We start from the raw sequence: 27,825 nt of genomic DNA on the forward strand, positions 1-27,825 counted from the left end.
TTAATGACATTGGCTGTATGTTTGAGGTCATTGTCCTGCTGCGGAATAATTTTGGGGCATTTGCACACCTCCCTAAAGGTATGGCATGATGGAAAAGTATCTGCCTGTATTTCTCAGCATTGAGGACACCATTGATCCTGGCCAAATCTTGAACTCCATATGCAGAAATGCAGTCCCAAACTTGCAAGGAACCTCCACATTGCTTCACTGTTGCCCTCAGACACTCTTCGGTAAACGGTCTCCTGCCACAAATTTTGACTCCTCAGTCTAGAGCACCTGCTGCCAATTTTCTGCACCCTAATTCCTATGTTTTTGTGCATAGTTGAGCCGCTTAGCCTTGTTTCCATGTTGGAGTTATGGCTTTTTTTGGCAGCAATTCATTTACTTTGAAACCTGTACGAGTAAAGGCTAGCAGTCCTCTCTGGTCTCCGAGACAGTGTGAGCATTAATACCGGTTCCCGCATCCGAGTAACGGTTTGCACTTTTCAATTGCTGGCAGATGATTTCTAGGTGTCGGGGTGGCACCAAAAAATGTGAGAGTTTTTAAACATAATTTAAAAAATGTTTTTACTAAAGACGTTTTGCACGATTAAATCCCTCTTTGCTTTTGCCCCTCTATGTATGCGAAGCCTGCATCTGGTCTGTGTTAAAGGGAACAGGATAAAGTGAAGGACTCCTAGCCATGCTTAGTGGAGCTGTGTAAAGCCTGTTTTGATCTTTTTTGGCATAGGCTAAAAGAGATCAACTACATCTGGTGAGTTTGCACCCATTGGGGTAGGAGCACATCTCACACAGAGTGTATTGATGTGGATTGGCTCCGAACTAGGATAATTACAGTACTTTGAGCACTGGCACTTCTGTTACAGAAGATCTTATAACTTTTTTGTATATCACTGTGGACTCTTTTGTTAGAGCACTGAATTTTCGTTATGAGCTTCTACCTATGAATTCTCTCGTTAGCTTTAAATTAAGCATTGGCACTTTGTTTATCTGTATAAAATTAACTTACACTTTGTTAATCATTCTGTATATGATTAACTTTTTGCTTGCATAATGTCTCATTCATTATTTTTTTTTTTTTTTATTGCTGTATCATGTTTGATTACTTTAGGCAATTACTTTGGATCAGTGATAATTCAGTAGCAACATTTTTATTCCTTGTTTCACTTTGGGTATATGTACTTTATGTAGGATTATGGTGTGCTTCTATTCCATTTTATTCATTTAGTCAATGTGTATGCGTTGAGAGAGCACAGCTACCTTGCGTTGAGCTTATATAATTTCACAGGCGTTCAACATTTAGCCACACTGTTTCAAATAATGGCTGTTTCAACCTACATATGAAATTGATGATCATTAGCACCTGCTTTGAATAATTGGTTAATCATACACCTGACTCCAATCCTACAAAATCCCTGACTTTGTGCAAGTGTACAAAGTGTGCAAGTGTAAGAATTGATGCTGGTTTGAAGCCCAAGGTTAGTCAAACCAAATATTGATTTAATTTAGATTTTTCTTCTGTTCGCTCACTTGATAAAATAAAACTATTCAAATATATATTTTTGAAAACATTCTTACTACGCAGAATTTCTTTACACCTGCCCAAAACTTGTGTGCAGTACTATACACCTATAGAGAATCTTGTGCAAGTGGCTGAATTAATGGGTGTTCCTCTGAACAAGCCTCCAGAATGAAATGAAATGCATAGCACCACCCCCACTACCCCCCCCCTTTTCAAATTTTATACGGATGCTTCGAGTGGTTTGGATTTTAGAAGGGAACCTCCCCAAAAAAAAAGCATGAGACCCCCCCCCTCAAAATCCATAACAGACCCTTATCTGAGCATGCAATCTGGGTGGCCAGTAAAGGAGGAGGAGGGGACGGCACAAGCATGCCAGGCCACATCCCCCCAACATAGGAGGGTGGTTAATTTGCCATTTGTATGAAAGAGCAGGCTGATGGCCTGTAGAGTCTTGCATTACAAGAAAAAGAGGGATAGGTTGGGGGTGGAGTTGCAGTATTGTATAATTTAAAAAGGTCAGTAAATTATTATTTGTTTTTAATTTGTTTTTTTTTCCTCTAAAAACGGTTGTGATGTTGCTACCACTCTAATGACCAGAATAAATCCACCTAAAGCTCCAGATGCGTGCAACATAATTATTAAAGGGGATTTGGCGTTCTTGCATAGCTTCACGCTACCATATCATATTTGTAATTTCTGCAGCTTAAGTGCCAATATCTTTTGTAAGTGAAAGACATTTGTAATTTGCATTTGCCTTTCATGTTTTTTGTGTCTGTGATAAAGATAAAGCATTGTATAAAAAGTGCTGCTTTACAGTGATTATTAGTCTCTGTAATTTTCTGTGACTTTTCTTGTCTATGACTTCAGAAATGAAAACAATTTCTGATCTGAACCAGTGTTTATTCCTTGCATCTGTTCTTTGATTTTAAGAAACAATAGAACTAATTGTGGACATAAATAGATGTTCTGGATAAAGCAGCAAGCTTTATGAAAGCACAAAGGAAAGTTCTATGAGTCTCCATGTGTCTTTCACACACTAGTAATTTAGTAGCTCCACATCATTAGCGATCAGGAAAAGCTGACAGCAGTAACTGAAATAAGCAACATCTTCACAATTCATATAAAGTATCATCTGACAAAAGAGACAAGCCATGTACACACAGTAGGCTGATGTAGAAGGCCAAAAAAAATAGTGATTCAAGCGATTTTTTTTTTTTTTTTTCAAAGTCATGTAAAGCTGTCTATATGCTATGCACAAAAGTTATCTATGTTGAGATTTCATCAGTTTAGCCCACGATCTTTAAACTTGCCACATTCTGAAGTTTGTGTGCTTTTAAAGATAATGATCAGTATATATAATATTTCAGCAAACGATGATCTCTGAGAAAAACCATGTCATCAAGGCTTTGTTGTGTATTTGTATAGTGAATGCATATTGAATGTTTATTGGTGATGTAAATCAAATATGACCACAAATGTATACGTCGTCGGATTGTGGATCAAGCTTTTTTGTTAATTTCATTAGGTGGCCCCTCACAGCAGCTTTGATGTAAATGGGTAATTTAGTTGCCTGTGCTCATGATCTAAATTAATATAGCAAAGTGACAGTGGTGATGAACACAACGTATTTTAAAACATACCAATCCTACTTTGTGTGGGGTGCACATAATTGGAAGAGAAAACTGGTATTGCATGGGAAAAACATTGTGAACTGTGACATTTCCACTACTTACCAACTGTTTATTTCTGAACAATAATTGGTTTTGTTGGTACATTGCTAAAGATGGAAAGATCAGTTAAATATGATCTGCCTGCAGTTCACAAATGCAGTGTGACCTATTTCATAGAGTGGATAATTCAAAAACCTGCTCCCTGGAGGTGAATTGATAAATAGATCCTTTTAGAAAGTTTATCTGTTCACATGCTATTTCTGCACTGAACTAGTTTGTAATAAAAGTTCATGAATAACTGCATTGGTGTGCTGCACTAGCTTTACACTATTTTCCTATTTGTACTCATTCTGAATGTTTATCGGGGTTCTCCCATTGCAAACTGTTTGCCCAGCAATTCGGTGTCTTTCATTTGCCACATGTTGACCAAATTAAAGTTATATCAAAAGGCAATTATTTTTAAAATAACAAACTTATCATACTTACCTCCTCAATGCAGCTGTTTTGCACAGAGCAGCCTAGATCCTTCTCTTCTCGGGTCCACCGCCATCACTATTGGTCCCCCACCATCACTATTGGTCCCCTGTCATCACTCCTGGCCCCCCTCCCTCCACGTTTCCCCATAGCAAGCAGCTTGGTACCGAGCAGCTGCTCTGTATGTCCAATCACACACGGAGTGTGGCTTGATCCTGCCCCCACTCTCTCCTCATTGGCTCACTGGCTGTGATTGACAGTAGTGGGAGCTACTAAAGTATCATCTGAATAAAGAATACAAAGGCAAATCTGCTGGCTATAAACACTGCAAGCTCTGGAACACGCTGTGGTAGCATTCCTGTCATTTGCATCTAAGGCCTACTCGAACATGTAATGTTTTGATGAGAAGGGCACGATGGGCTAAGAGGGAATGGTCATTTTTCATCAAATGAACAAACGTTCCATGTCCCAAGTCTTCTCTCATTTTTATTGGGGAGGCATGGACACTGCCTAATGACTGCCCAATGGTGGGGACCCTCATGATGTGGAATCTATCAGCATCAGGGCTGGATCGATCAGTCATGACTTATGGAAGTGATGGAGGTGAGGGACATAGATGGTGGAGTATTCAGGTGATTATCAAAACTGCTTTAGAAGGTATTTCCACAAGCGCTAAATGGCTGAGGAGGGGTGGAATGGATGGAAAGAGAGATAGTGTTGCCTTGAGATGGACTTTAAGCACTTGACCTCCGGAAGGTTTTACCCCCCCTAAATGACCAAGTCATTTTTTGCAATATGGCACTACGTTACTTTAACTGACAATTGAATGGTTGTGTGACACTGTACCCAAATAAAATGTATGTATTTTCCCCCCACAAATAGAGCTTTCTGTAGGTAGTAATAGATCACCTCTGCGGCTTTTATTTTTTGCGCTGTAAACAAAAAAAAGACAATTTGGAAAAAAACTAAAAAAACAATATTTTTCACTTTCTGCGAATAAAACCCATCCAATAAAAAAAAATGCCAAAATGTATTCTGCTACACATTTTTGGTAAAAGAAAATCCCAATAAGCATATATTAATTGGTTTGCGTAAAAGTTATAGCATCCAAAAACTATGGGGTATATTTATGAAATGTACATTTTTTTTTACTAGTAATGGCAGCGATCAGCGACTTATAGCGGGACTGCAATATTGCGGCGGACAAATCAGACACCTAACTGACACTTTTCCTACTTTTTTTGGGAACAATTGACACCAATACAGTGATCAGGGCTAAAAATATGCAATGTCACTGTACTAATGACACTGGCAGGGATGGGGTTAACATCAAGGACGATCAAGGGGTTAACATCAAGGACGATCAAGGGGTTAAATGTGTGGCCAACAAGTGTTACTGTGTACTGTGTGTGCTATTTTTACTAAGTAATGTGCTGTTTTTTACTTCCTGCTTTACAGGAAGAAAAAAGCAAAAAAAACAAAGCACTTCCTCTGTGGCTCAAATCCCAACAGTTGTTAAGTAGGAAATATAGTACTGAGCCCATAAAAGCTCCCTCTTGTTATTGATTTACAAATGTCTTTATATAATAAAAATATAAAATATCATGTAAAATATAAAAATATGCTTGTAAAAATTTCTAAATGTAAACACTAGCGCATAAAATACTAGTTCAAAATATGAATTATCTTAACCTCTTATTACCATCCATATTTATATATGAGGTAGCAAGGTGGTGGGCTTTACCTGCTTTACAGGAAGAAAAAAGCAGCACATTGCTGCTGTCAGAATAGAGCCCTGTGTTTGTTTACCTACACAGGGCCCTTTAAGTAGTGTCCGGAGCCGATTGTTGGGTGCCAATGACCAATCAGCTGCCTGGCACCTGCTGATTGGTTCATGCTGCAGCCAATTGCAACACAGCCAGGGTGGCAGGGCCGCTCTTCATTACCTTGGTGCGCGGATCACATACTAGGTACGTGATCCTGCACAGGCGAGCCACCTTGTCATCATGTATGTACTGTATACAGTCGACAAGCAGTTAACCACTTTACCACCGGAGGATTTTGCTGTCTTACGTCTGGGCCACTTTTTGCGATTCGGCACTGTGATATTTTAACTGACAATTGCGCGGTCATGCAATGCCGTATCCAAACGAAATTTACGTCCTTTTTTTTCCCCACAAACAGAGCTTTTTTTTGGTGGTATTTGATCACCTGTGCGATTTTTACTTTTTGCGCTATAAACAAAAAAATAGCGACAATTTTGAAAAAATAACAATGAAATTCCCCCCCAAAAAAATGGAAAACTCAAAATTTTTTATCATTTTAGGCCAATTTGTTTTCTGCTACATATTTTTGGCAAAAAAATCGCAATAAGCGTATTTTGATTTATTGGTTTGCGCAAAAGTTATTGCATTTACTAAGAGAAAGATTTCTGTCGTTTTTGGTGTTTTTTTTTTTTAACGAGTAATAGCGGCGATCTGCGATTTTTTTTTTTTTTTTGCGGGACTGCGACATTGCGGCTGACAGTTTGGACCCTTGACTGACATTTTTGACACTTTTGGGTTTACCATTGACATTACTACAGTAATCAGTGCTATAAATATGCACTGTTACTGTAAAAATGACACTGGCAGGGAAGGGGTTAATTTTATTGGAGAGGGAGGGGTTAATGTATGCCTGGTGCTTACTGACGTGTGTGGGGGGAGGTGACTATGTGACACAGGGACAGATCGCAGGTTCAGCTATGCTGAACCCTGCAATCTGACCCTGCCTGTCACTTAGGAGATCCGCCTGCTTGTGTTTACACAAGCGGGCGGATCTCCAGACTCGATTCCCCGACGATCGGGGAAGAGCAGCGGTGATCGCCGCTGCTCCTCCCCTGGCCCGACTCCCGCTGTGACTGAATACAGCGGGAGCGAGCCTCCGGCGGCGCGCGCGGCGCCGAGAGGGGGGAGTGTCTGGCGACGTAGGTCTACGTCGCCAGACGATAACGAACCACTTTGCCGCAGTAGAGCTCTAGTGAGCAGCGGCAAATTGGTTAAAGCAATCCTATCACATAATAAAATATCTTCAACTAAGCCCATACCTGTAAAGAAGAGACCTTTCCTGCCGTCCGCACCACTGAATTCCACTTTGATCTGTAGAAATGGTTCTCCAAAGTCTGCTGGTAAACCGACACTTCTGGGAGTGTCAATCTCTGTGGTCTTCTACAGCTTTCTTTGGTTCTTCTTGTTGATCTCATGTCACTGCTCAGAAGCAGCACTTGAGACCAACTTAGTTGAGTTGATTAATAAAGACTAATTTTATATTTTGCATTGAGATTGAGAAAGAACATCAAAGAGCATGCAGCAGTTTCTTCAGTATAGACAATTGTATGAAACCTCAAAAAGTTTACTAGGATCCTTGATATGTAGTTCTCCTGCAGGGTTTGTTTTGCTTCTTAGCAAAAGTGAAGTTTATTTTTAAAGAGTATTGAAAAGTTTGTTTTACCACATGTATACCTTTTTAAAAGTTTCTAATAGCGGAGGCATTACATGGGCTTCCAACCATGTGATCATTGTGATTGGCTTTTACAGTGCTCTTGTGATCAGGAACATACTCCACTAACTCCCAATTGTGAACAGTGACTGGGAGTTACTGGTGACAGCGTGGTCACTGTGCTGGGAGCTGTGGGTGAAGAAGGGATGATGGCTGTACACATAAATGTATAAATAAATATGGATGGTAATAAGAGGTTAAGTTAATTCATATTTTGAACTAGTATTTTATGCGCTAGTGTTAACATTTAGAAATTTTTACAAGCATGTTTTTATATTTTACATTATGTGCCGGTTCACACTAGGGCGACCTGTGAGGCGACCTGGTCGCCTCACAGGTCGCCGCAGGTTGCCTCCCATAGGGAAGCTACGGACCCTTTCTAATAGGAGCGACATAAGTCGCTCCGACCTAGAAAAAGGGCCCGGAGCTTCTTTGGGGCGACCAGGAGGCGACCGCCATAGACTTCAATGTTATGAAGTCTGTGGCGGCCGCTCCGAGGTCGCGGCGCGCTGCTCGCACCGCGACCTCGGAGGTCGCCACCTAAAGTAGCGTCGCGGTAGTGTGAACCGGCGCTATATTTTATATTTTTGTTATTATATAAAGATATTTGTAAATAAATAACAAGAGGGAGCTTTTAGGGGCTCTGTACTATATTTCCTACTTAACAACTGTTGGGATAAGAGCCACACAGGAAGTGCTTTGTTTTTATTGAATAGGATGATTCAGGCTTGAATTGTGAGAAGGAGCAACTGTAAAGAGCAATCAGTGTTTATGCACTTGCCGACCGCCCCATGCAGATTTACTGCGGCAGAGCTACTCAGCTACGCATAATACATTGATCTACGATTAGACACAGCGGGAGCCAGACTGCGGGAGGAGCAGGCTCGATCGCCGCCGGCCTCCCACGATCTTCGGCTAGAATAACACAAGGGCCCCCTGCTTATGTTAACTTTTCTGTCATAGAGGCAGGGAAAGATTGTGTGATTCAGCTAAGCTAAGCTGAATCACCGATCTCTCCCTGCCTCTGTCCAACCCACCCCCCCCCCACAGTCAGTAAGCACTATTAGGCATACACTTAACCCCTTGATCACCCCCAGTGTTGACCCCTTCCCTGCCAGTGTAATTTATACAGTAACAGTGCATATTATTTAGCACTGATTACTGTATTAATGTCACTGGTCCCCAAAAAAGTGTCAAAAATGTCAGTTAGGTGTCCGATCTGTCCGCCGCAATGTCACAGTCCTGCTAACAATCACTGATCGCTGCCATTACTGATAAAAAAATAAATAAATAAGAAGTCCAAAAATCTATCCCGTAGTTTGTAAACACTATAACTTTTGCGCAAACCAATTAAAATATGCTTTTTGCGATTTTTCTTACCAAAAATATGTAGCAGAATACAAATTGACCTAAACTGATCAAAAAATTTGATTTTCAAAATTGTTGCTCTTTTTTTGTTTATAGGACAAATTCTAAAAACCGCAGAGATGATCAAATACCACCAAAAGAAAGCTCTATTTGTAGGAAAAAAATGACATCAATTGTTTTTGGGGTACAGCATTGAACAATCGCTCAATTGTTAGTTAAAGCAACAGTGCCGAATCGCAAAAAATGGCCTGGTCATTAAGGGGTTAAAACCTCCCGGAGCTGAAATAGCTAAAATCAGGGTTAAGTTTCATTAAGCTCAAGCACATACATGTATATGTGTGTGTTTATATGTATATGTGTGTATATATTAATATATTCCCTTTAAAGATTCAAGAGAATGGATGTTTAGAGCATGTCTGATATCCTGCCAAAATTCCATCTGTGCCTTGCCTGCTTCAGGCTGTCACTGAATCAAGCAGAATGGAACTCGGTGGCTTTGTCAGTATGGTCCATTGAACACTATAGAGCTTCACTTCCGAAATATACATATGCATTTGACAACTCAAGCAAGTTAATGTGATGTATGCCATTGCTGACTTGTAATCCTGCAACTGCTAGTTACCTATCTGTCATGCTGCCTTCTGTCTTCTATGCTTTGAGTAATTTACCCATAACAAGTATGCAGATAATATCTGACTTGCCAGATATGCATATTTGTGCCAGCATTCCTTTGCATGTCAGCATAAACAGCATTTTTAACTGAAGATCAGCTTTTGGCATTTTTATTCATCCTTTAAATGCTCTGAGGAAGCAGAAGGGGAGGTGAGCTGCTGACAGTGTATAAAATTTTAAAGAAAAATGTTTAAGAAGTATGACATCCATTAGCACAAGTAGTGCTACATGGTATTCTGAATCCCATAGCTAGAAATGTTTTAAAGTGTTAGCGGGTTTGATGAGGAAAATGTAAGGTTTTCTCTCTTGGGCAGAAGATCCAAAGGGGCTGAGGAAGGATGACAGGATGCTAGCTCTGATGGTATAGATGTATAAATAAAAGTTTCCATGCTCTTCAACTATATTATTCCCACCCAGCTGCAACTCTTCAATAATATCAATATTAAGGGCTGGTTCACACCTGAATCGCAGAGGAACATGGTCCGCGTTCCTGTGCTAATCCTGCACATTCCTGTGCTGTTCGATTTTGCAGCCCATTCCTCTGAACGGGCTGAAATCACACCAGAATGCAGAGAAAGTAGTGCATGCACTACGTTTAAAAATGTGCCACACCAAATCACAAGGTACTACAATCACTGTCTGCCAGTTCTTCTTCTGCTGATTAGGTTGGAGAGGCAGAACAGTCAATCTAGGGGGAGGGTAGTGTTAGACTAGCAGATTAGGATGGACTTGACTAACAATTAGAACCTGTACTCCACCTAACACTTTATAAGTAGTTGCAGCAAAGTGTTTTGTTCTATTTGGGATAAAGGTTTTACATGAATGAATAAAAGATGACCATTTTAAGTACCCTTGTGTCAGAAACCATGAATCAGACTGAGAAAATGCAGTAACAATCACATCTTTAATGTAATAGTAAAAATAGTACAGATCAGAAACATAGTCAAAACATAAGCCAGGGTTCGGAAGCCAAAACGGGTAACCAGACAAACCAGTGATCAGGGAGCCAGAAATCCGCGTAGTCTGAAGCAGAAGGTCCGGAAGGTGGCTAACAATAGAATTTGTTTTACCTTAATGCAAAGAATGCATTAGGGTAAAAAAAACCTTCAGCCTTTACTACCACTATAATACTGCTTTAATTTTCTTATTCATTCACCAAGTACACGGTATCAGTAGAATCAGGAACAATATACTGCTGGATATTTGCAAAGAAAAAGCCAGCCAAGTAAAACCCCAACAACTCCATGATGCCTCAGTCATCTGCCAGAGGAAGATGAATGTCTTTTCTCTTGGAGCAAAGTATACCAACATTTTTTTGCTGTTCTTATCTATATTAAGACATTTTTTTCTTCAATCAAGATTCTTATTCATGCTGAGCAGGGATTCTATATCCAGCTATGCAGATTGGCTTATCCTTGGCACCACCTTGGAGGCCATACCCTGACCCTGCTGGAATGAAGATTGTGGAGCTGAATTGTACCCTTGGGAGCTGGGCTCTGCTTGGGGTGCTCAAGAGACACCTAGTGTACGGGTGGTAGAGCGCTTTACAAGTCCAGGGCCAAGATGCAGCCTCTATTGTGCTCCTGTTCCCTAAAGTCACCCTATAGAGTATACCAACTGTAATTGCAAAGATTGTCTGAAATAGGACATGTTCATTGGTTCTGCTTGTTGCATTCTCCGGTGCTTACAACCCTAATTTAAAAAAGTTGGGAATGCTGTGTAAAATCTACATAAAAACAGAATGCAATGACTTGCAAATCTCATAAACACATATTTTATTCACATTTGAAAATAGAAAACCTATAACGTTTTTAACCTCTTTCTGTCTTAGCTATAGCCGAATGACGGCTACAGCGTGGTCGCACATTTCCGGGGGGTAGCAGAAACAGCTGATCACAGATCGAGGTACAGAGCCAATCACAGCAGCTCTTTACCATGTGATCAGATGTGTCCAATCACAGCTGATTACAACGTAAACAGGATTTGCCGGTTATCGTCAGTCCTCTCCTCATGCTGACAGCGTGTGAGGAGAACTGGTAAGGAGCAATCCACACAGGGGACATCTACACTGATAATCAAGGCACTGATCATCAGTGTCTTAATTAACAGTTCAGCCCCAACAGTGCTACCAGTCAGTGCCCATCAGTCCTGCCTGTCAGTGCCCATCATTGCCGCCTATCGGTGCCCATTAGTGCCGCATATCAGCGCAACTTCATCAGTGCAGCCTATCAGTGCCCTTCAGTTGCAGCTTCATCAGCGCACTTCAGTGAAGGAGAAAAATTACTTATTTGCAAAATGTTATACCCAAAACTTAGAAACTTCACAAAAGTTTCACTCTTTTTTCGTTCGTTTAGCAAAAAAAATAAAACAGTGGTGATTAAATACCACCAAAAGAGAGCTTTATCTGTCTCAAAAAAATGATAAAAATTTTGTTTAGGTACGTTGACATGAGGCAAGGCTAATTTCTAAGTTCGCAGCTTTGATTTGTATAAAAAAGCCCTTTGTTATCCTTTATAAGCCTTCTTAATTTCTAAGGTGGTCTTTGCCTTCCTCCTTAACCAGGACATTATTCTTCCATCTTTCTGTCCTGCACTGGTTCATCCTAAAGAGAAACCCCTTTATTGCTTGGATGTGGTTACAGTGGTTCGTTTCTACCTCTCAGCTACATCTTCCTTCAGACAGACTGACTAGATTTTCGTCATTCGTGAAGGCTCCAGTAAGGGAGAGCATGCTTCACATTCCACCATTTCACGGTAGTTCAAGCACGTAATTTTTCAGGTGTGTATATATATATATATATATCATATATAGGCAGGACAACCAGGCAGTTAACCCTTTAAAAAAATAGTGGTGGACAGTGATAACCTACATCATTTTCTCATGAAGAGTGTACTTTAAGGAGCAAAAAGCCATTCAATTTTACTAAATAATATTTTACATACCAAATAGACATGATTGGTGCAAAAAAAAAAAAAAAAATCCCAGAAACTATATGTTGAAAAGGGTAGAGGAAGAAGTTGTTTTGGGGCTGGATTACCTATTGCAGTATAAAATCATGAATGAGGACCTGTTGTATTACCAATTTTATTTTTCATTTTCTGTTGAGACTGATGGTTGTGGTCTGCATCATAGGGTGGAATGCTACTAGCTTTAATCAGACTTGGGAAGAGTAAAATCTTAAACAATCGGCAAACTGAAAAAAAAAAATAGTTTTATTTGTAAAAGTAAAAAAAAAAAGGTAAATAAAATACTGCATACATTATACTCTAGTGAAGTAAGTGACCTTATATGTATGTAATTCTTGCAATACTGTACAGTTCCCTAATAAACTCTGATTAATAGAAATAAATCTTTTATTTTTTCATACAGGAACCTTTTGGACAGAGACACATTTTCCAAATCTGATCCATGTAAGTAAGCTTGTTTTATCAAAAACAACCATATATTCTTAGGTCTTTGATGCATTACATGTTTTTAAATTTACATTAATATTGCTAATAGCAGGAGAATCTGGATGCAGTACATTTTAATAGGATGGTAGGAATACACAATTTTTGCTCTTTACATTTTGGTAGCCCTTGAACGCATATATATTTAAACAATTGGTGCTAGCCTCAAGATTATTTGCCAAATTTTCACGGTAATTTTAATGTTAAAATTATGCTGTTGTGGTACACAAAATTATTAGGTGTTTATTACAAGACTGATGTATGTGATTTATTTATTTTTATTTTTTTAAGTTTTACTTCACTACTTTAGAGGTAACTTCAAGATTACTGTTTACTTTGTGGTTTCTGTTAGCCTTATTTTTATTTGCAGGGGGTTTCTTGAAATAAAAAAAATGATCTAAACCATGGGTGTCCAACCTTTTGGCTTCTCTGGGCCACATTGAGTGTAGAGAAATTTTCTCGGGCCGCATATAGAATATATACTATACTATAGTAATAAAACGTCGCCGCACCCTTCCCGCGCTGACGCCCCCCCCCCCAGCACTAATTTAACACAACTAGAGGATGATCCCTTCCAAGGCAGCCTCTGCCTACAGTTAGTTGGAAGCCGCTGTGGCCGTTCCCCCGACCCGACTTCCTTCCTCCCCAGCAAAAAATAAAAAATAAATTTCAGGGGGCAGTGGGCCGCATTGCCTGCAGTTCTGGGCCGCATGCGGCCCCCGGGCCACAGGTTGGACATGCCTGATCTAAACGATATGCTTGGGTGATGCCTTTAAGCTGTATGTGGTGTTATGCAACAGAGTGATTTTTACATATAGTATCACCAACACCATATTGGGGTATTACATAGTAATTATTATTGTACTTAAATTTTTTTACCTTTTATATTTAGCTTGGCCTAAACACAACCTTAGCATACCATTCTCTTTAATTCCAATGTGAAATAGATTTTAGGTAGTCTGGCTGTAACACCTGATTTTTTTAAATCAAGTAATAAAAGGGCTGAAGTGACCGGTGGAAGTAGCAGCCATAATCGATCTAAAAGTAATAGGAAAGTTTACTCTTGAAAAAATAAAGTTAAATTCCTCAGCTTTTTAAAAATTGGCGAGTAGTACAACCATTTAGTAGTATAGATTGAAAGCCTATCTTTTTATAGTACCACACTGCATTATATTAAATGTTTATTAGATCGTTAATACAGAGTTCACAAAAACACTTTAAATCCCACTTTCCCTGGAAAAATTCCCTAAAAAAATCAAAATATATTCTTCAGGTAGGTGTTTGGGAGAAATTGCCTAGCATGAGGACAACACCTAATCACTTGAATAGGCAATAAATAGAAAGAACTCTGCAATGTGGAACTTTTTAAATGTATCTACTGTTGACAGTACCATTGCAGTCTGCAGTGTATCAGCTGTAGTAAAAATACCAGCCGTTTGAGTACCATATGCACAAGGAAAAACATGTGGCTTGGCATTGCAGAGCTTAGTGGGAGCAGCACTTCCATGAGACGGGTTGAAAGCAAAAGGCTCACACCTCTCTTTGTTCTCATTTTCTGCATCTACCTCCACTCCACATTGTATTCCTGCTGCATCCACCGCAACATCTGTGGTTTCTAGTAACAGGGAGGGAAGTTTCAAAAAGCGTGCCAGATGGTTAGGATAGGCCACATCAGGTGGAATAGGGTCATGGATGGGGCTATGCTAAGGAGGGTCAATCGAAGGCTTAAACTTCTGCAGAATTCTTCTACACCCACTCTACTGTCTCTAACATCAACGTTTCCAAGGCAAGTGATAAAATATCCCAAGATCAACCTCATACCCAGTGTCCTAATGCCAGCTTAATAAAACTGCTAATTTTGCATCTGCTTCCAGTCTAGTTAGTTAAATTTACCCCTTTTTTGGTGTCATGGCCTGTGCTACACCTCGGTCGCAGGTAATCATCCACCATTATTTTACCCCGAATTTTGCAGATAATTTTGCACCTGCTCCCATTTTAGCTTGTTAAATCTGACTCAATTCCTGAATTTATGGCCTGTGTTACACCAGTGGCAGGTGATCAACTACCAATATTTTACACAGTATGTAACTCCTGTATTTCATGAGCATGTAAAATGTATTTCTGTGTTGATGAACCATGCTGTCAGTGGCAGGGTACACATGAACATGGATGTGTGGTTCAGTAAGTGTGGGCAGGGACACTTTATATCATTTCATATCTTTCATGGTGCACTGAGACAGTCTTCTGGTGAATGGGAAGGGTGCAGAATGGGGCATTAAACTGGAGCTGGTTAATACCACCATGTGTCATTTCAGATGGTGACCAAGCAGTCACTTGCACCAACTCTTCCTTACTGGCCTTCATCGTCTGACTCCTTAAAACCATGAGTCCCCAACCTCCACAGAGCATTTGCATTATTCCAGGCTAAACACTGCCATTCTGTGCTGAAGCTCATATGCCTGGTGCATAGGAGCCACTCTGGGCCAGAGCTGCTGGCTGCTTCTCAGTCCCAGGCCAAGGGGTGGCTGACCCCACACCATTTTCAGCCAAGCTTAGTTGTGTGTGGCAATGGTTTTAAGTTGCTTGCTGACCTTCACCTGGAAAACTGTCTGAGGAAGAGGAGATCTACAATGAGGGGGAGGTTTTGGGTCCTGGTGGTGAAGGGGAGGAAATGGGGCAGGCTTTTGGGGGACAGTTCTCCCAAACCCATGGAATTGTGTGTGCTTGGGGTGAGATTGGGGGATTTTGGGTTCTCTGCTGCTGTGGCAGATTAGGTCTTATATGTTGGAATGCCTGCACTAGTAGCTCACCGTTTGGGTCATCAAAATGGAGCACCACTTTTGGGTGATCACCCTATTAGATTTTTGATACAAGAGTATATTGATCAATCCGATGACACAATCCCAAAGTGAGCCCAAAATGTTGCAGATGGTGGCAGGATCCAATCTGATGACCAACATGCCTCGAATTCCTATCCCTAGCAGAGTTATTTTTTTCTTTTATAACTATAGTGCCTGGGCCTTGCTTCAGGCAGCACTCATAGCTGATGTGGACCCCATTAGCTATTGGGTGTCCAGACTGGAGCTTGCACAATATTCGCTCTACCTTCTGGCTTGCCATGCAGCCAGGGTCCTGTCTGAGGGTGTCCTTATGGAGCTGCAAAAAAGGTACATTCTAACCACCCCTAAGTCTATCACACTGAGCTCCACTTTGTCCAAACTCTTTGCACCTTTGACACCTTTCCTACTTAATCAAGTAGAATTCTTTTTTTTTTTAACATTTCATTTCCATATTTGTTTCTTCTCTGTATTTTTTGGTACTGATTAGTGATGCAATGAAATTTCAGCCGCCAAAAATATGCCTGCAATTTTACAGCAAATTTTCTGCGATTTTACCGTGATTTTGCTGTGATTTTACAGCAATTTTACCGTGATTTTACCTTGCTCATGGTGTGTTTTTCATAGGTCATGTGACTCAAAAAATGCATCAAAAACACAATATGGGTGCATTTTTGACGCGTTCTTTCTGCATTTTCATTACATTTAACCAGTTTACGACCGCCCGCTGCCGATGTACTGCGGCAGGCAGCCGCTCTCAGACAAATCGGCGTACATGTACGGCGCTCGCTCTCGGGAGGCTAGGGGGCGAGCGCGAGCCGCCGGCGGCGCACTCCTGCCCCCGCTCATCAGCGGGGAAGCCGATGCAGCGGGCAGGTGGCTCCAATTGCCGCCTGACACCCGCGATCGTCCCCGCTGAGAGAGAAGGACCGGCAGCTGTTGTAAACACAGCTGACCCTTCTTCTCCCTTAAATGATCATAGAGCCCATGTGATCCTTCTATATAGGATCACTAGTAAAAAAAAAAAAAAAACAATAAAAATGACATAAATCTTTCCCGAAGTTAGTAGACGCAATAACTTTTGCGCAAATCAATCAAAATACGCTTATTGCGGTTGTTTTTACCAAAATTATGTAGCAGAAAACAAATTGGCCTAAAATGTTGAAAAATTTAGATTTTTAAATTTTTTTTTTGAGAATGTCATAAAGCAGAATGTGAAAAATATTGTTTTTTTTTTTTTTTTTTTTTCAAAATTGTCGCTCTTTTTTTGTTTATAGCGCAAAAAATAAAAATTGCACAGGTGATCAAATACCACCAAAAGAAAGCTCTATTTGTGGGCAAAAAGGACATCAATTATATTTGGGTACAGCGCCGCATGACCACGCAATTGTCTGTTAAAGTAACGCAGTGCTGAATCGCAAAATAGGGCCTGGTTAGGAAGAGGGCAAAACCTTCCGGTCTTAAAGTAATTAAAAGAGGAGGTGTGTTTTTGGCGCGGTTTGCTAAATATACACCAAAAATGCAGCAAGCAGGGTTTTTAACACCACTTCAAAAGGTGCTTGTACTTGCCGACAATAAATTAATATGTATTTAAATTCATGATATTAATTAAAAAGTCGAATACAATACAATTATTTATAAAAAAAATATATATATTGTGCATCCTACATTTTCGGTTTCGGCTCCAAAAGTTTAATTTCTGTGCACCACTAGTGCTGATGCAAGTGTTGGGCTGCATACGGCAGAGGCCAGGCACATCTGCAATTTCTCTGTTTTGCCAGCATAATCTTTCTCCCCCAGGCACTCAGCAGCCAGTTGTATTTTTTTTTATTTTATTTAATTCATTACAGTCAGAGCACTGGAGACACTGCTGCAGGGGGAAAACCATAACCATAAACATGACTATAAGGTGCCTGACTTTCCACAGCGAGAAATATCATTAACTAGTGGGACTTTTCTGGTACCAAAATTTACCAAACAATTGTTCTTACTGTTAAAAAATGCTTGTTTTTTACTTCTGAAATGTAACTGGATTTTTATATGGTAATAAATATGTTTGATTAGCGATTTGCACTATGGTTCTTTCCTCTTGCCTATTATACACGTGACACCACGCTGAGAGCCATGGATTTGGACTGTACAGCCAGTGTGAGCGGTGCCACTTATAACACTGCAAAGCGCATATAGACCTCCTTTATTTAGTGAGGTCCATTCAAGCAAGTGAGAAGACACCAATGGGTGGAATGAAGGGCACTGTGGTGATCAGAGGCAATTTCTGGTGTATGGCACTGCAACATTTTTTTGATGGACATTGAATCATTTATTGATGGAATGTATTGATAATTAAAAGAACAGATGGACTCAGGTGAATTTATTATATATATAGATGGTTTTTACACTATTTTCAGATATTTGTTTATGCACTATAACTTTAATGCACTTTATTGAAGGAGAGCGCTGCACTTTTTTGTGACCTTATTTACATTGCCAAATGACTGGAAGTTCTACTCTCTATTCATGTAGAGAAACTGGACTTTGCTTCTGGCTGAAGTGATATTATTTAAGAGGATGCCTTACACATGAGGGAAGTGTGAAAGGTGCAACTCATTAGACACCACATAGGTGCTGGTGGACAAGGTCTTGGATGCAATGAACACATTGTAAACCTGGTAATGGCGAGAGCGACGGTTAGACTGTCTTAGCCCTGATCTAGAACCATGGGGAAGCGCATGTGAGATGTGAGTACCCCCAGCCACCTACAGTATGGGTCAGTACAGTTGGAATAGGGGGATAGTATAGTGTAGGGTTTTCAGCTCACCCTCTACTTCCTACACAGAATGGTAGATTATATGGTCTGTATGGTCTGTGAGATGATTGTAGGCTCAAATGTTAGGCCCTTGGACAGCCCTGTGTTTTTGTGGTCTTCCTAGCAGAGTATAGGAAACTGGAGATGGCTACAGACCTGCCAGCAGACGTGATACAGGTTTTAACTGTTTGTTGCACTTTGCATTGTGGATATGTGAGTCATTATTATTGATTAGTCAATTTAGTAATTAGTTATAAAATACTTACCTACTTATGTTGTTGTAGACCAACACCTCTGTACATCTCCCAAGGTAGTGGATGCCAGTCTATGAAACTCATTGAGAGGCTTCCCTCTTCCCATCAATCATGTCATAACAGCACAGCTGATGGTTTGACATACCACTGATACAATCTTTAATAATATGTTCATTGCAATTAATGTACAAATACACATTGATGGGCCGATTGTATATGAAGCAATAAGGGAGGTGTTTATCCATGTATGTCCCATATAGGGCTCTGTGTACAATATTAATTTTTTTATGAAGTTTTAAGGATTTATTATAAATATAATTTTTAATGGTTAGAACAAGTATTCAGTGAATTAGGTACTAGAAAAGTCTTACTAATTAATGTTATTTTTCTTTATAAAAAAAAGTATGGGTAGGAGAAGGACAGGCAATGGCAAAAAAAATATGGCACTGTGTTACTTTAACAATTGCACGGTCGTGCCACGCTGTACCCAAATAAAATTGATGTCCTTTTTCCCTCAAATAGAGTCTTCTTTTGGTGGCATTTGATCACCTCTGCGTTTTTGTTTTTTTTTTTGCCCTATATACAAAAAAAAGAGCAAACATTTTGAAAAAAATATATATATATATATTTTTACTTTCTGCTATAAAACACAGCCAATAAAAAAACATTTTAAAAATTAAATGTTTTCATCTATTTAGGCCAATATGTATTCTGCTTAGGGATGCACCGAAATTTTCGTCCGAAAATGGGCTTATCCCATTTCGGCCAAAAATGGGTTAAAAATGCCGAAATTAATGGCCGCCGTGAAGAAGGAGGAGGGCGCAGCACAGGTTTGAAAACACGTGCCTCTGGCCGGCCGCCCGTCTCCCTGTGATGTCCCTACTACTACGATGTGTATGAATGAACTGACCTGACACCAGGCGGGAGGGCGGGCGAGCGGCCGCTAATAGCTATAACTATGCGGGCGCTTCACTTCCCTGTCATGCAGGTATCTCCTCTGACAGGGAAGTGAAGCGCTCACATAGTTACAGCTATTAGCGGCCGCTCGCCTGCCCTCCCGCCCAGTGTGTCAGTTCATTCATGCACAGATCGTAGTAGTAGTGACATCAATCGGGAGGCGGGCCGCCGGCCCGAGGCGCGTCTTTTGAATGAAGTACACCGGAAGAGCAGAGTGAGAGTAAGGACGCTGAGGCAGTGGGGGGGGGGAGGCTTAGGCGAGCTTACCATTGGTATTAGTATTATGCAGCATGAGGGGGTTAATGTATTGCCACTGCTGGTCACTGATGCATTAGTAACCGACTAGTGGCAGTTAATTAACCCATTTGTGCTGCATTAGTGCAACCAGTATCAGTGATACCCGTGTTAATTAACACTGATACTGGTTGCACTAATGCAGCACAAAGGGGTTAATTAACTGCCACTGGTCGGTCACTAATGCATCAGTGACCAGCAGTGGCAATACATTAACCCCCTCATGCTGCATAATACTAATACCATTGGTAATTAAATTAACCTCTTGCCAACCCGTCACAGTACATATACTGTGACAGGGTGGCAGCGACAGCTGTACGTCGCTGCCTGTTTTTGGTGTATGCCCCTCTTCTATCTATTTTAAAATTATTTGGGGGAAAAAGTCATTTTCGGTTTCGGTTTTCGGCCAAGGGCATCCTGCATTTTCGGTTTTGGTTTCGGCCCAGAATTTTCATTTCGGTGCATACCTAATTCTGCTACATATTTTTGGTAAAATCATAAGTGTATAACAATTGGTTTACGCAAACGTTAGAGCGTCTACAAACGATGCAATATTTTAATGGAATTTTTTTTTAAATTTTTTTACTAGTAATGGCGGCGATCAACGATTTTCAGTGGGGCTGCAGCATTGCGGCGGACAAATTGGACATCTAACTGACACTTTTTGGTGACCGGTGACACTAATACAGTGATCAGTGCATTTTCTTAGCACTGTACTAATGACACTGGAAGGGAAGGGGTTAACATCAGGGGCGAACAAAGGGTTAAGTGTGTCCCTAAGAGGTGCTTACTAACTGGGGGGGGGGGGTTGCACTGACTGGGGGAAGACAGAGATGCAGGTTCCTTAGCAGGAACACAAGATCTCCCTCTTGTCCCCTTGCAGAACAGCAATCTGCCTTGTTTACATAGGCAGGTCACTGTTTTGCCTCTCCCGGGGATGATCGCAGTTGGCTGGTGGACATCGGTTCCCGGTTCCCCTGGACCTGCTGATTGACATCCCTGCTACCCAATCATAGTGCGACAATTCCTCCGGTGGCGCGGTCCCGCCATCTAGTGGCTATTGAATGAAATGATGTACAGGTATGGCAATTGACGCAATAGCACCACATTGCTGCAGTAAATACACGGCTGGTCGGCAAGTGGTTAAACTATGAAGCAGAGGTTTTAATAATTTCACTGCACATTTACTTGCATATATAGTGCCTTTATCAATGTAGTTTTTGGTTTGAAAATTATTATTTTAATACAGGATTTATATAGCGCCAACGGTTAGCACAACACTTTACAACATGAAGGCAGACAGCACAGGTACAATACAATTCAATACAGGAGTAATTAGAGGGCCCTGCTCATTAGAGCTTACAATCTAGGAGGGAGGGTCAAGTGATACAAAAGGTAATAACTGTGGGGGATGATCTGATAGAGAAAATCAAAGTATAGTTGTTAGGTGTGGGCAGGGTAGGCTTCTATAAACAGGAGGGTTTTCAGGGATTGTCTAAAAGCAAACAGAGTAGGAGATAGTTGGACAGATTGGGGTAGGAAGTTCTATAGAGTGGGAGAGGCTCTGGGAAGTCTTGGAGGCGAGCATGGGATGAGGTAGCTCAATGACAAAAATGATAGAATCATTAATATTTTTAGAGAAATCTTTACATCTTGATAGTCATAAGCATTTATTGGAGACCTGCATTTAAACTTATCATAATCAGTTTGTAAAAACACTGAGGGTGACATAATAAGACTGGAGAGTTCGAAATTGGGTGCAGCTCTGCATAGAAACCGATCAGCTTCCAGGTTTTTTTTGTCAAAACTAAATTGAACAACCTGAAGTTAGAAACTGATTGGCTACCATGAACAGCTGCACCAGATTTTCAACTTCTCAGTTTTAGTAAATTAATGCATATATTAAAGTGTTGTTACCCTAAAAAAAAAAAAAAGATCCTGTTCCCTTGCTTGTTATACAGCACGGTGCTTGTGCTGTGTCATTTTGTCCCCTGTATCACCTAAAAATCCTGCCAGTTCCTGCCCTCCTCCCTGTACACCGACCACGGTTTATCATGGCTGCTGAGACCTGACCCCATGTACGTGTCTCCGTCACCCGCAGCCCTGCACTGTCCTCTCTGCCCTACTCTCAACCCCTCCCCTCCCTGCCTGTCTGCTCATCGGTGCCCACCCCCTCCCCTCCTGCTGCTCTCATAATTATTTTAAAATTATCTAATCCCTTCTTTATTATTACACTAACTACCCCTGTGTCTGTGTTAAAGAAAAAATATGCGATCTGTACCTAAAATCTGAGCAGCTCCTGGCGATCACGTGACCCCTTGGCTCACTCTCTCTCTCCTTTCTTCCCCTCCTCCCTGCTGACGTCAGCTTCAGTGTTCAGGCCCGCCCACTGGAGGTGTCAGCCAGGCAGAGGAGAGATCTGAGGAGTCAGCTGATCGCCGGGAGATGGTACCAATCTGCATATTTTTTTATAACACAGGCACAAGAGCACTTAGTGTTCTATTACAGAGGAAATTATATAATTTTATATAAGTGGCTTAACAACCACTTTAAAGATCTAACGTATAGCTGATAAGCATGTAATAATGATAAAAAGATTGTTTGTCCTATAGATTTGTTTAAATTGTTACTTTGTATTTCTAATAAATTGATGAATTGTTAAGTTTTCTATTTTTGAAATCATCTACCATTTATACTTGTCATTATAATAAGTGTTACTTTTGTACATTCAAGCAATTTTATTTTTCCTACAGCTTCTAGAACCTTCTTGAACATGAGTGAGGCTTCATTTTAGGTCCACTCTGTTTACAATGTTATTTAATTTCTTGGCTTACTTGAATAAATAAAAGGAAAATTAGTCATTATTTTGTCATTCATAATACTTGATATTCTACTGGGAATCATGTCTGCAAACAAATGTTATCTGTTGCTGTTCTTTTGATGATTATTTTTCAGTGATTAACATGAAATTGTAGTTAATAACCTATTAATTAGGATGTCTTTTATTGTATTTACCCCATTAAAATAAGATCTTCGAAAAGAGCAGTAAATAAAGATCAGATATTGTTCTTCCTCCAAGTCATATCATTCAAGTCATCTGTCATGCCAAAGTGTTAAACAATACATTTTTGCAACAGTCTTTGTTAATTAAGTGGACAGTCCATTAATTAACTTAGATATTCAATGTCACTATGCTCTTCATTCATGACAAAAGTCTTTAAAGGCTACAGTTTCAAGCATTCCTTTGTTAATCATTTTTAAACTGTTTGATCTGCATATGTAGTGCCTCTGTTTTTGGAATGTGATTGTTCAGAGTTAATTACTGCATAAATGACATCAAAGTTCACCGTTAAAGGGAATCATCTGCTTTCACATTCTTGGTCCACTGAAACATGGCTGATGGCATTGCCAACGAGCCAATGAATTTGAGCAACGTTGTTATGATTCGCAATGTTCCCCTCATTCATTAGCTTGTTAGCAATGGTATTTTCCGCCGTTTTTTCTCAAAATAAACTGTCGATCAGTTGGCGACCATTTTTGATAATATCAAGGCCACAGTTTTTGGGGACATCACAAAGCTATCATCAATGTCAAAAATAGGAGGTATGTATTCCTTATTTAAACATATGTATTTGTGGTGCAGTGTTTGTATTCAGCTGTAAAATAACAGTTTTTGTACTATTTAATTACCTACAGTGGATAAAAGACTGTGTCAAGAACAGTAATATTCAGACGTTCATAGTAGCCAAGTAGTCAAAATTTGGCATTTTTTGGTAAATCCAGTCTACATTGCTATAAGAATTTTTCATAGATTACCACACAGAATTGCCCTTTACACAGTTTTATTATATTTAACTAATTTTCTTTTTCATATTTGGCCCAGGATTTGGAAACATTTGGGTTATTCTGCTATCTCTTATTGCTTCTTGAGTTTAACTTTGTAGGATTTTACCGCTGCTACGCAGGATTTTATGGGCCAAATTGCAAGGTTAATTGGTGACTCTGACTGGAGATGACATAAACATACCTCGTCTTCCCATGCAGAACTTGTGATGAGGAATCTCAAAAATCCTTGCTGAATGAAGTTGTCCCCAAGGAGGCAGGCATCTGCCATAACTCAGAGACTATTTTGGCTCTTTGGCTCTTCTGGACGTGGGGCATGCCAATTTAAAGATGAAAGTGCAACCTATACTTTCTACTAGTATTGTTGCTGTTACTAATCTATGGTCCCCGAAAGGTTCTAAGACCACCAAAACCTTTACATTGCATGCACTATTTCCGGAAGTTTACACCTCCCAAATGTTTTGCTGTACGATTCCCATTTTGAGGTGGCCTTTATTAAGAAGGGGGCTGCCTCTACAAATCTGGACATCCTGACTGGAGGCTCTTCCAATCAGCATCCAGTTGGACAATACCAAGACAGTGAAATATGTCAATCAACTTGGAGGTAACCAGAAGTCTTGCCCCAGCAAAAAAGATAGAAAAGAGGCTGTCCTGGCCATAGTTTCTCTTTCGGCCATTTACGCCATTCACATCACAGGTGAGGGCATTTGGGAAGCAGACCATCTCAGCCAGAAGTGCCTGGATCAGGGAAGTGGTCCCTAAACCCATAAGTGTTTTCAGAACCTGTGCCACAATGGAGGATGCCAGATGTGAATCCAGATTCAACACTAAACTGGACAGGCTTGTCTCCAGGTGCAGAGATCCTCTGACAGAAGCACCGGATGCTCTGGTTGCTATGTGAGATCAGTAAAACCTGTTTTGAACCCCAAGACTCCTTTGTCATATTCTCTAGAGGGTCATAATGGATGGCATTCTGGTGATAACTATAGCTTCGGACTGCCCCAGACAGATGGGGTACTCTGACCTGAACCAGGTTCTGGCAGATAATCTTGCAGATTAAATGGATCCTCTGTACCAGGAACTGGTTTGCTGTCTTGCCTCACAGCTGCTGGCTTTAATGGCATGGCTGTAAACACCAGATCTTGAGCGATGGGTCTTACTGACTATGTGATACCTATGATGTTAAAATTCAGGAAGTCTTTTTTTCCCAGACAATCTACCATATGGAAGATTGCATACTTTGGTTGGTGTGAAGAAAAAAAAAATGAGTATCTCAGAAAATACTGGGAAAAGTGGGATGAAGCTTGCTGTTTTTATAATCAGGTGTGCATCAACATTTGGCCTTAAGTACTATTAGGGTTTAGATCTCGGCACATGTGATTGTGTTCCAAAGACCATTAGCCACTCATTCTTTAATTAATACCTTTGTACAGGGTGTCTTATGTGTGGCTTCCCCTGTGCACCAACATATGCCCCCATAAAATTTGAATTTTAATTCTCTCTGCAATTCAAAAAACACATTTAAAACTATTAGGAATATTTTTTATTTCCATGCTCACTCAAGGAGTTTTATTCCTTGTTGCCATCACCTCTGCAAGGCATGACTAAACTGGTGACTTTATCTTGTAAAGAACCTTTACTAGTTTAGGGATAGGGTTCCACCCTTTTCTGACAAGGTGCACTTTTGCATCAGCAACTGTTTTCCAGATTTGCAAGGCTGCAACATGGTCTTCTGTTTACATATTCTCAAAGTTATAACAGATGGATGTTTAAGCCTCTTTTGATGCCAGCTTTGGATGCAAGGTCCTTCAGGCAGCTCTTTGAGCTGTGGGTTATCCTAGTTTGTGTTTAAGTGGGCCTGTTGGTTTTTTGTTTGCTGTGTGTGGCCCACCATTCAACACTTTTAAACATCTTACATGTCTCTAAATCCTGTGTCCCTCAATGAGCAAAAAAGAAACAGAATTTTTGCGCTCCCCTTCTAATTCATTGAGGGGCACTGATCCCATTCCTCTATGATTATGATCTTGCTCTGGGCACTACTTTGCTATAACATTTAGGCAAGGAGGTGGGAGGGGTTATACCAGGTTGGTCTGGCTGTTTTTACATGTATGCAAATTATCCTTTAGGCAGCAGTATAACCCAAATGTCTCAGAGTTCTTTGTCCCTCAATTAACTCAAAGATAAGAATTTTACGTTCAGTACAAAAATCCTGTTTTTGTAAATTGCACCAATGTTTGGGCTATCTAGTCACTATTGTCTAGATCCAAATATATGACAGCCTTCATTGTGGGTAAGTAATTGGTACATTATAAGGGACAGCTACCACTAAAAGTAAAGCCTGCTGCTAATATTGTAGAAATTAACTAGCATTAGCAAACAAATTTGTAAACTATATTTGAATTGAATTGAGTTGAACAGCACATTTTGTAATCTAACACTAGCTTTGGCTTATGTTTTACTTATTTGATCAGTTTTTCTTTTTATCGAATACCATATTGCAGATACCACACCATTCAGACAGATTATGCTTGATCTATTTGAACAGCTAACATTTTATTTTTAACAGGATTTCATTTTTAAATAGCAGCGGGTTTTAATTTTAGATGAAGCTAACCTTAAGTATTGCTAATTAATTTATGCATTGCTCTAATGATCCAAATTTTTGGGGTCTAGTCCACCAGTCTGCCAGTATTTACAACTGCTATTTTTTAATAGGAAAATATTCAGTGCAGCCTCCCTACTTACAGGTGTCCACTTGGCAGGACCGTGAGCATTTGGGACGCTAAAATGCAGGTACCACCCCTAATGTTGTGGTGCACCATGCTACTCCTAGAAGGATTTATCTTTTAAATTATTACCCTTGAATATACATACAGTGTGTTCTTTTGCACTACCAGTGCTACAATAGTTAGCATTTGTACTGTACCTATTTGGGTCCTATAGGTAGTTTACTTGCTATACCCTTTTCAAGTTGCCACAGAGTAAATAACATAGTGAATAACCTATTTGTGAAGCTCCCCTACATTAAAATAGATCATACTAGATTTCTTGGATCTATTTTTGAACAAGAGAAGCAGGTGAGTTGCACACAAGGTCCTCTTACATTCCTTTGCCATTTAGTGGTAAGAAAATCATATATTTTTTTTTAATGAGAAAAGCTGAATTAATAAATATTGTTAGGTCAGAGGTGGATTGAGTATAACTGTGAGCCCTGTAATAGGTTGTGTATTGTTATCATCTAAGTTGAATCTCAAACAAGGTGGTTCAATTTGCTGTGTCTATTAAGTCTTTTATTGATGTCTACAGTGACCTAAGCTTATAGCGAACATTGACATCATTATGAATGACACATGACCCTCTGACATTTTTCCTTACCTTTGTTAGGAGATCACAATGTTGCGTACTGGCAGCTAAAGCTAATGTTTCCTAATAATAAAGACTGGAATCAGAGAATTGAACTCAGCACTCGATGGGCAAATTAACTGCAATTGCTGCAGATATTAAAACCATTGGTCTAATTTTTAAAGCATACCTGTAATCAAAATGAAATGCAAGCTTACCTGAAAACTGAACAGAAATGATAAATGTGAAATGTTTATTTTTAGTTTGTTTGCTTAAAAAACACATTTTCATTGTTGCGTTTTGTGATTGGAAGTAGCATAATGTACAGTATATTGCATACATTTTTTTATATTAGTGCTTGCAATGTATTGTTTTTATTTGTTTGATAGATATTAACACTTCTTTTTTCATTCCCTAACGCAGGCTTTGGTTTAATAAAAATGTTGTCCTAGGCTTTTTCTTAATTTGTGTTTGGTTTGTTAGCATTCATCCGGGAGATTTTTTTTAGGGTACATGTGTACTTAAAGTAGTTTTGAATGAATTTTATAATTTCAAAAGGAGCATGACATTTAAATTTGAAGATTCAAAAAATGTCATATGAACAAAACATAGCAGGGATATTGATTTAAAATTTGTGGGGGACCGGTCAGTAAAATATTCTTCCAGCAGAGGTCTGAATCTCATGTTGGTGCAATGACTCTTTCACATCACAGGCCCCCCCTCTACTCTTAGGCTAGGTTCAAATCTCTGGATGGGGAACATGTGTGAAGTCACATGCGTTCCCGACCCACAGAGAAATG

The 27,825-nt window shown here is 39.9% G+C and overlaps 1 protein-coding gene across 2 annotated transcripts in view; it reads left to right on the plus strand.

Moving 5' to 3' along the window:
* The window catches only part of CPNE8 (copine 8), a 386,684-nt gene that overhangs the window by 121,430 nt on the left and 237,429 nt on the right, over positions 1 to 27,825 (plus strand). For both annotated transcript variants that reach the window (XM_082257084.1, XM_082257085.1), the window contains exon 2: positions 12,613 to 12,653. In XM_082257084.1, coding sequence (XP_082113210.1) covers positions 12,613 to 12,653 — 41 coding nt within the window. The remainder of the gene's footprint in view (positions 1 to 12,612; positions 12,654 to 27,825) is intronic.

The sequence above is a fragment of the Pelophylax lessonae genome (assembly GCF_965119305.1).
Source record: "Pelophylax lessonae genome assembly, chromosome: 4".
Lineage (NCBI taxonomy): Eukaryota > Metazoa > Chordata > Amphibia > Anura > Ranidae > Pelophylax > Pelophylax lessonae.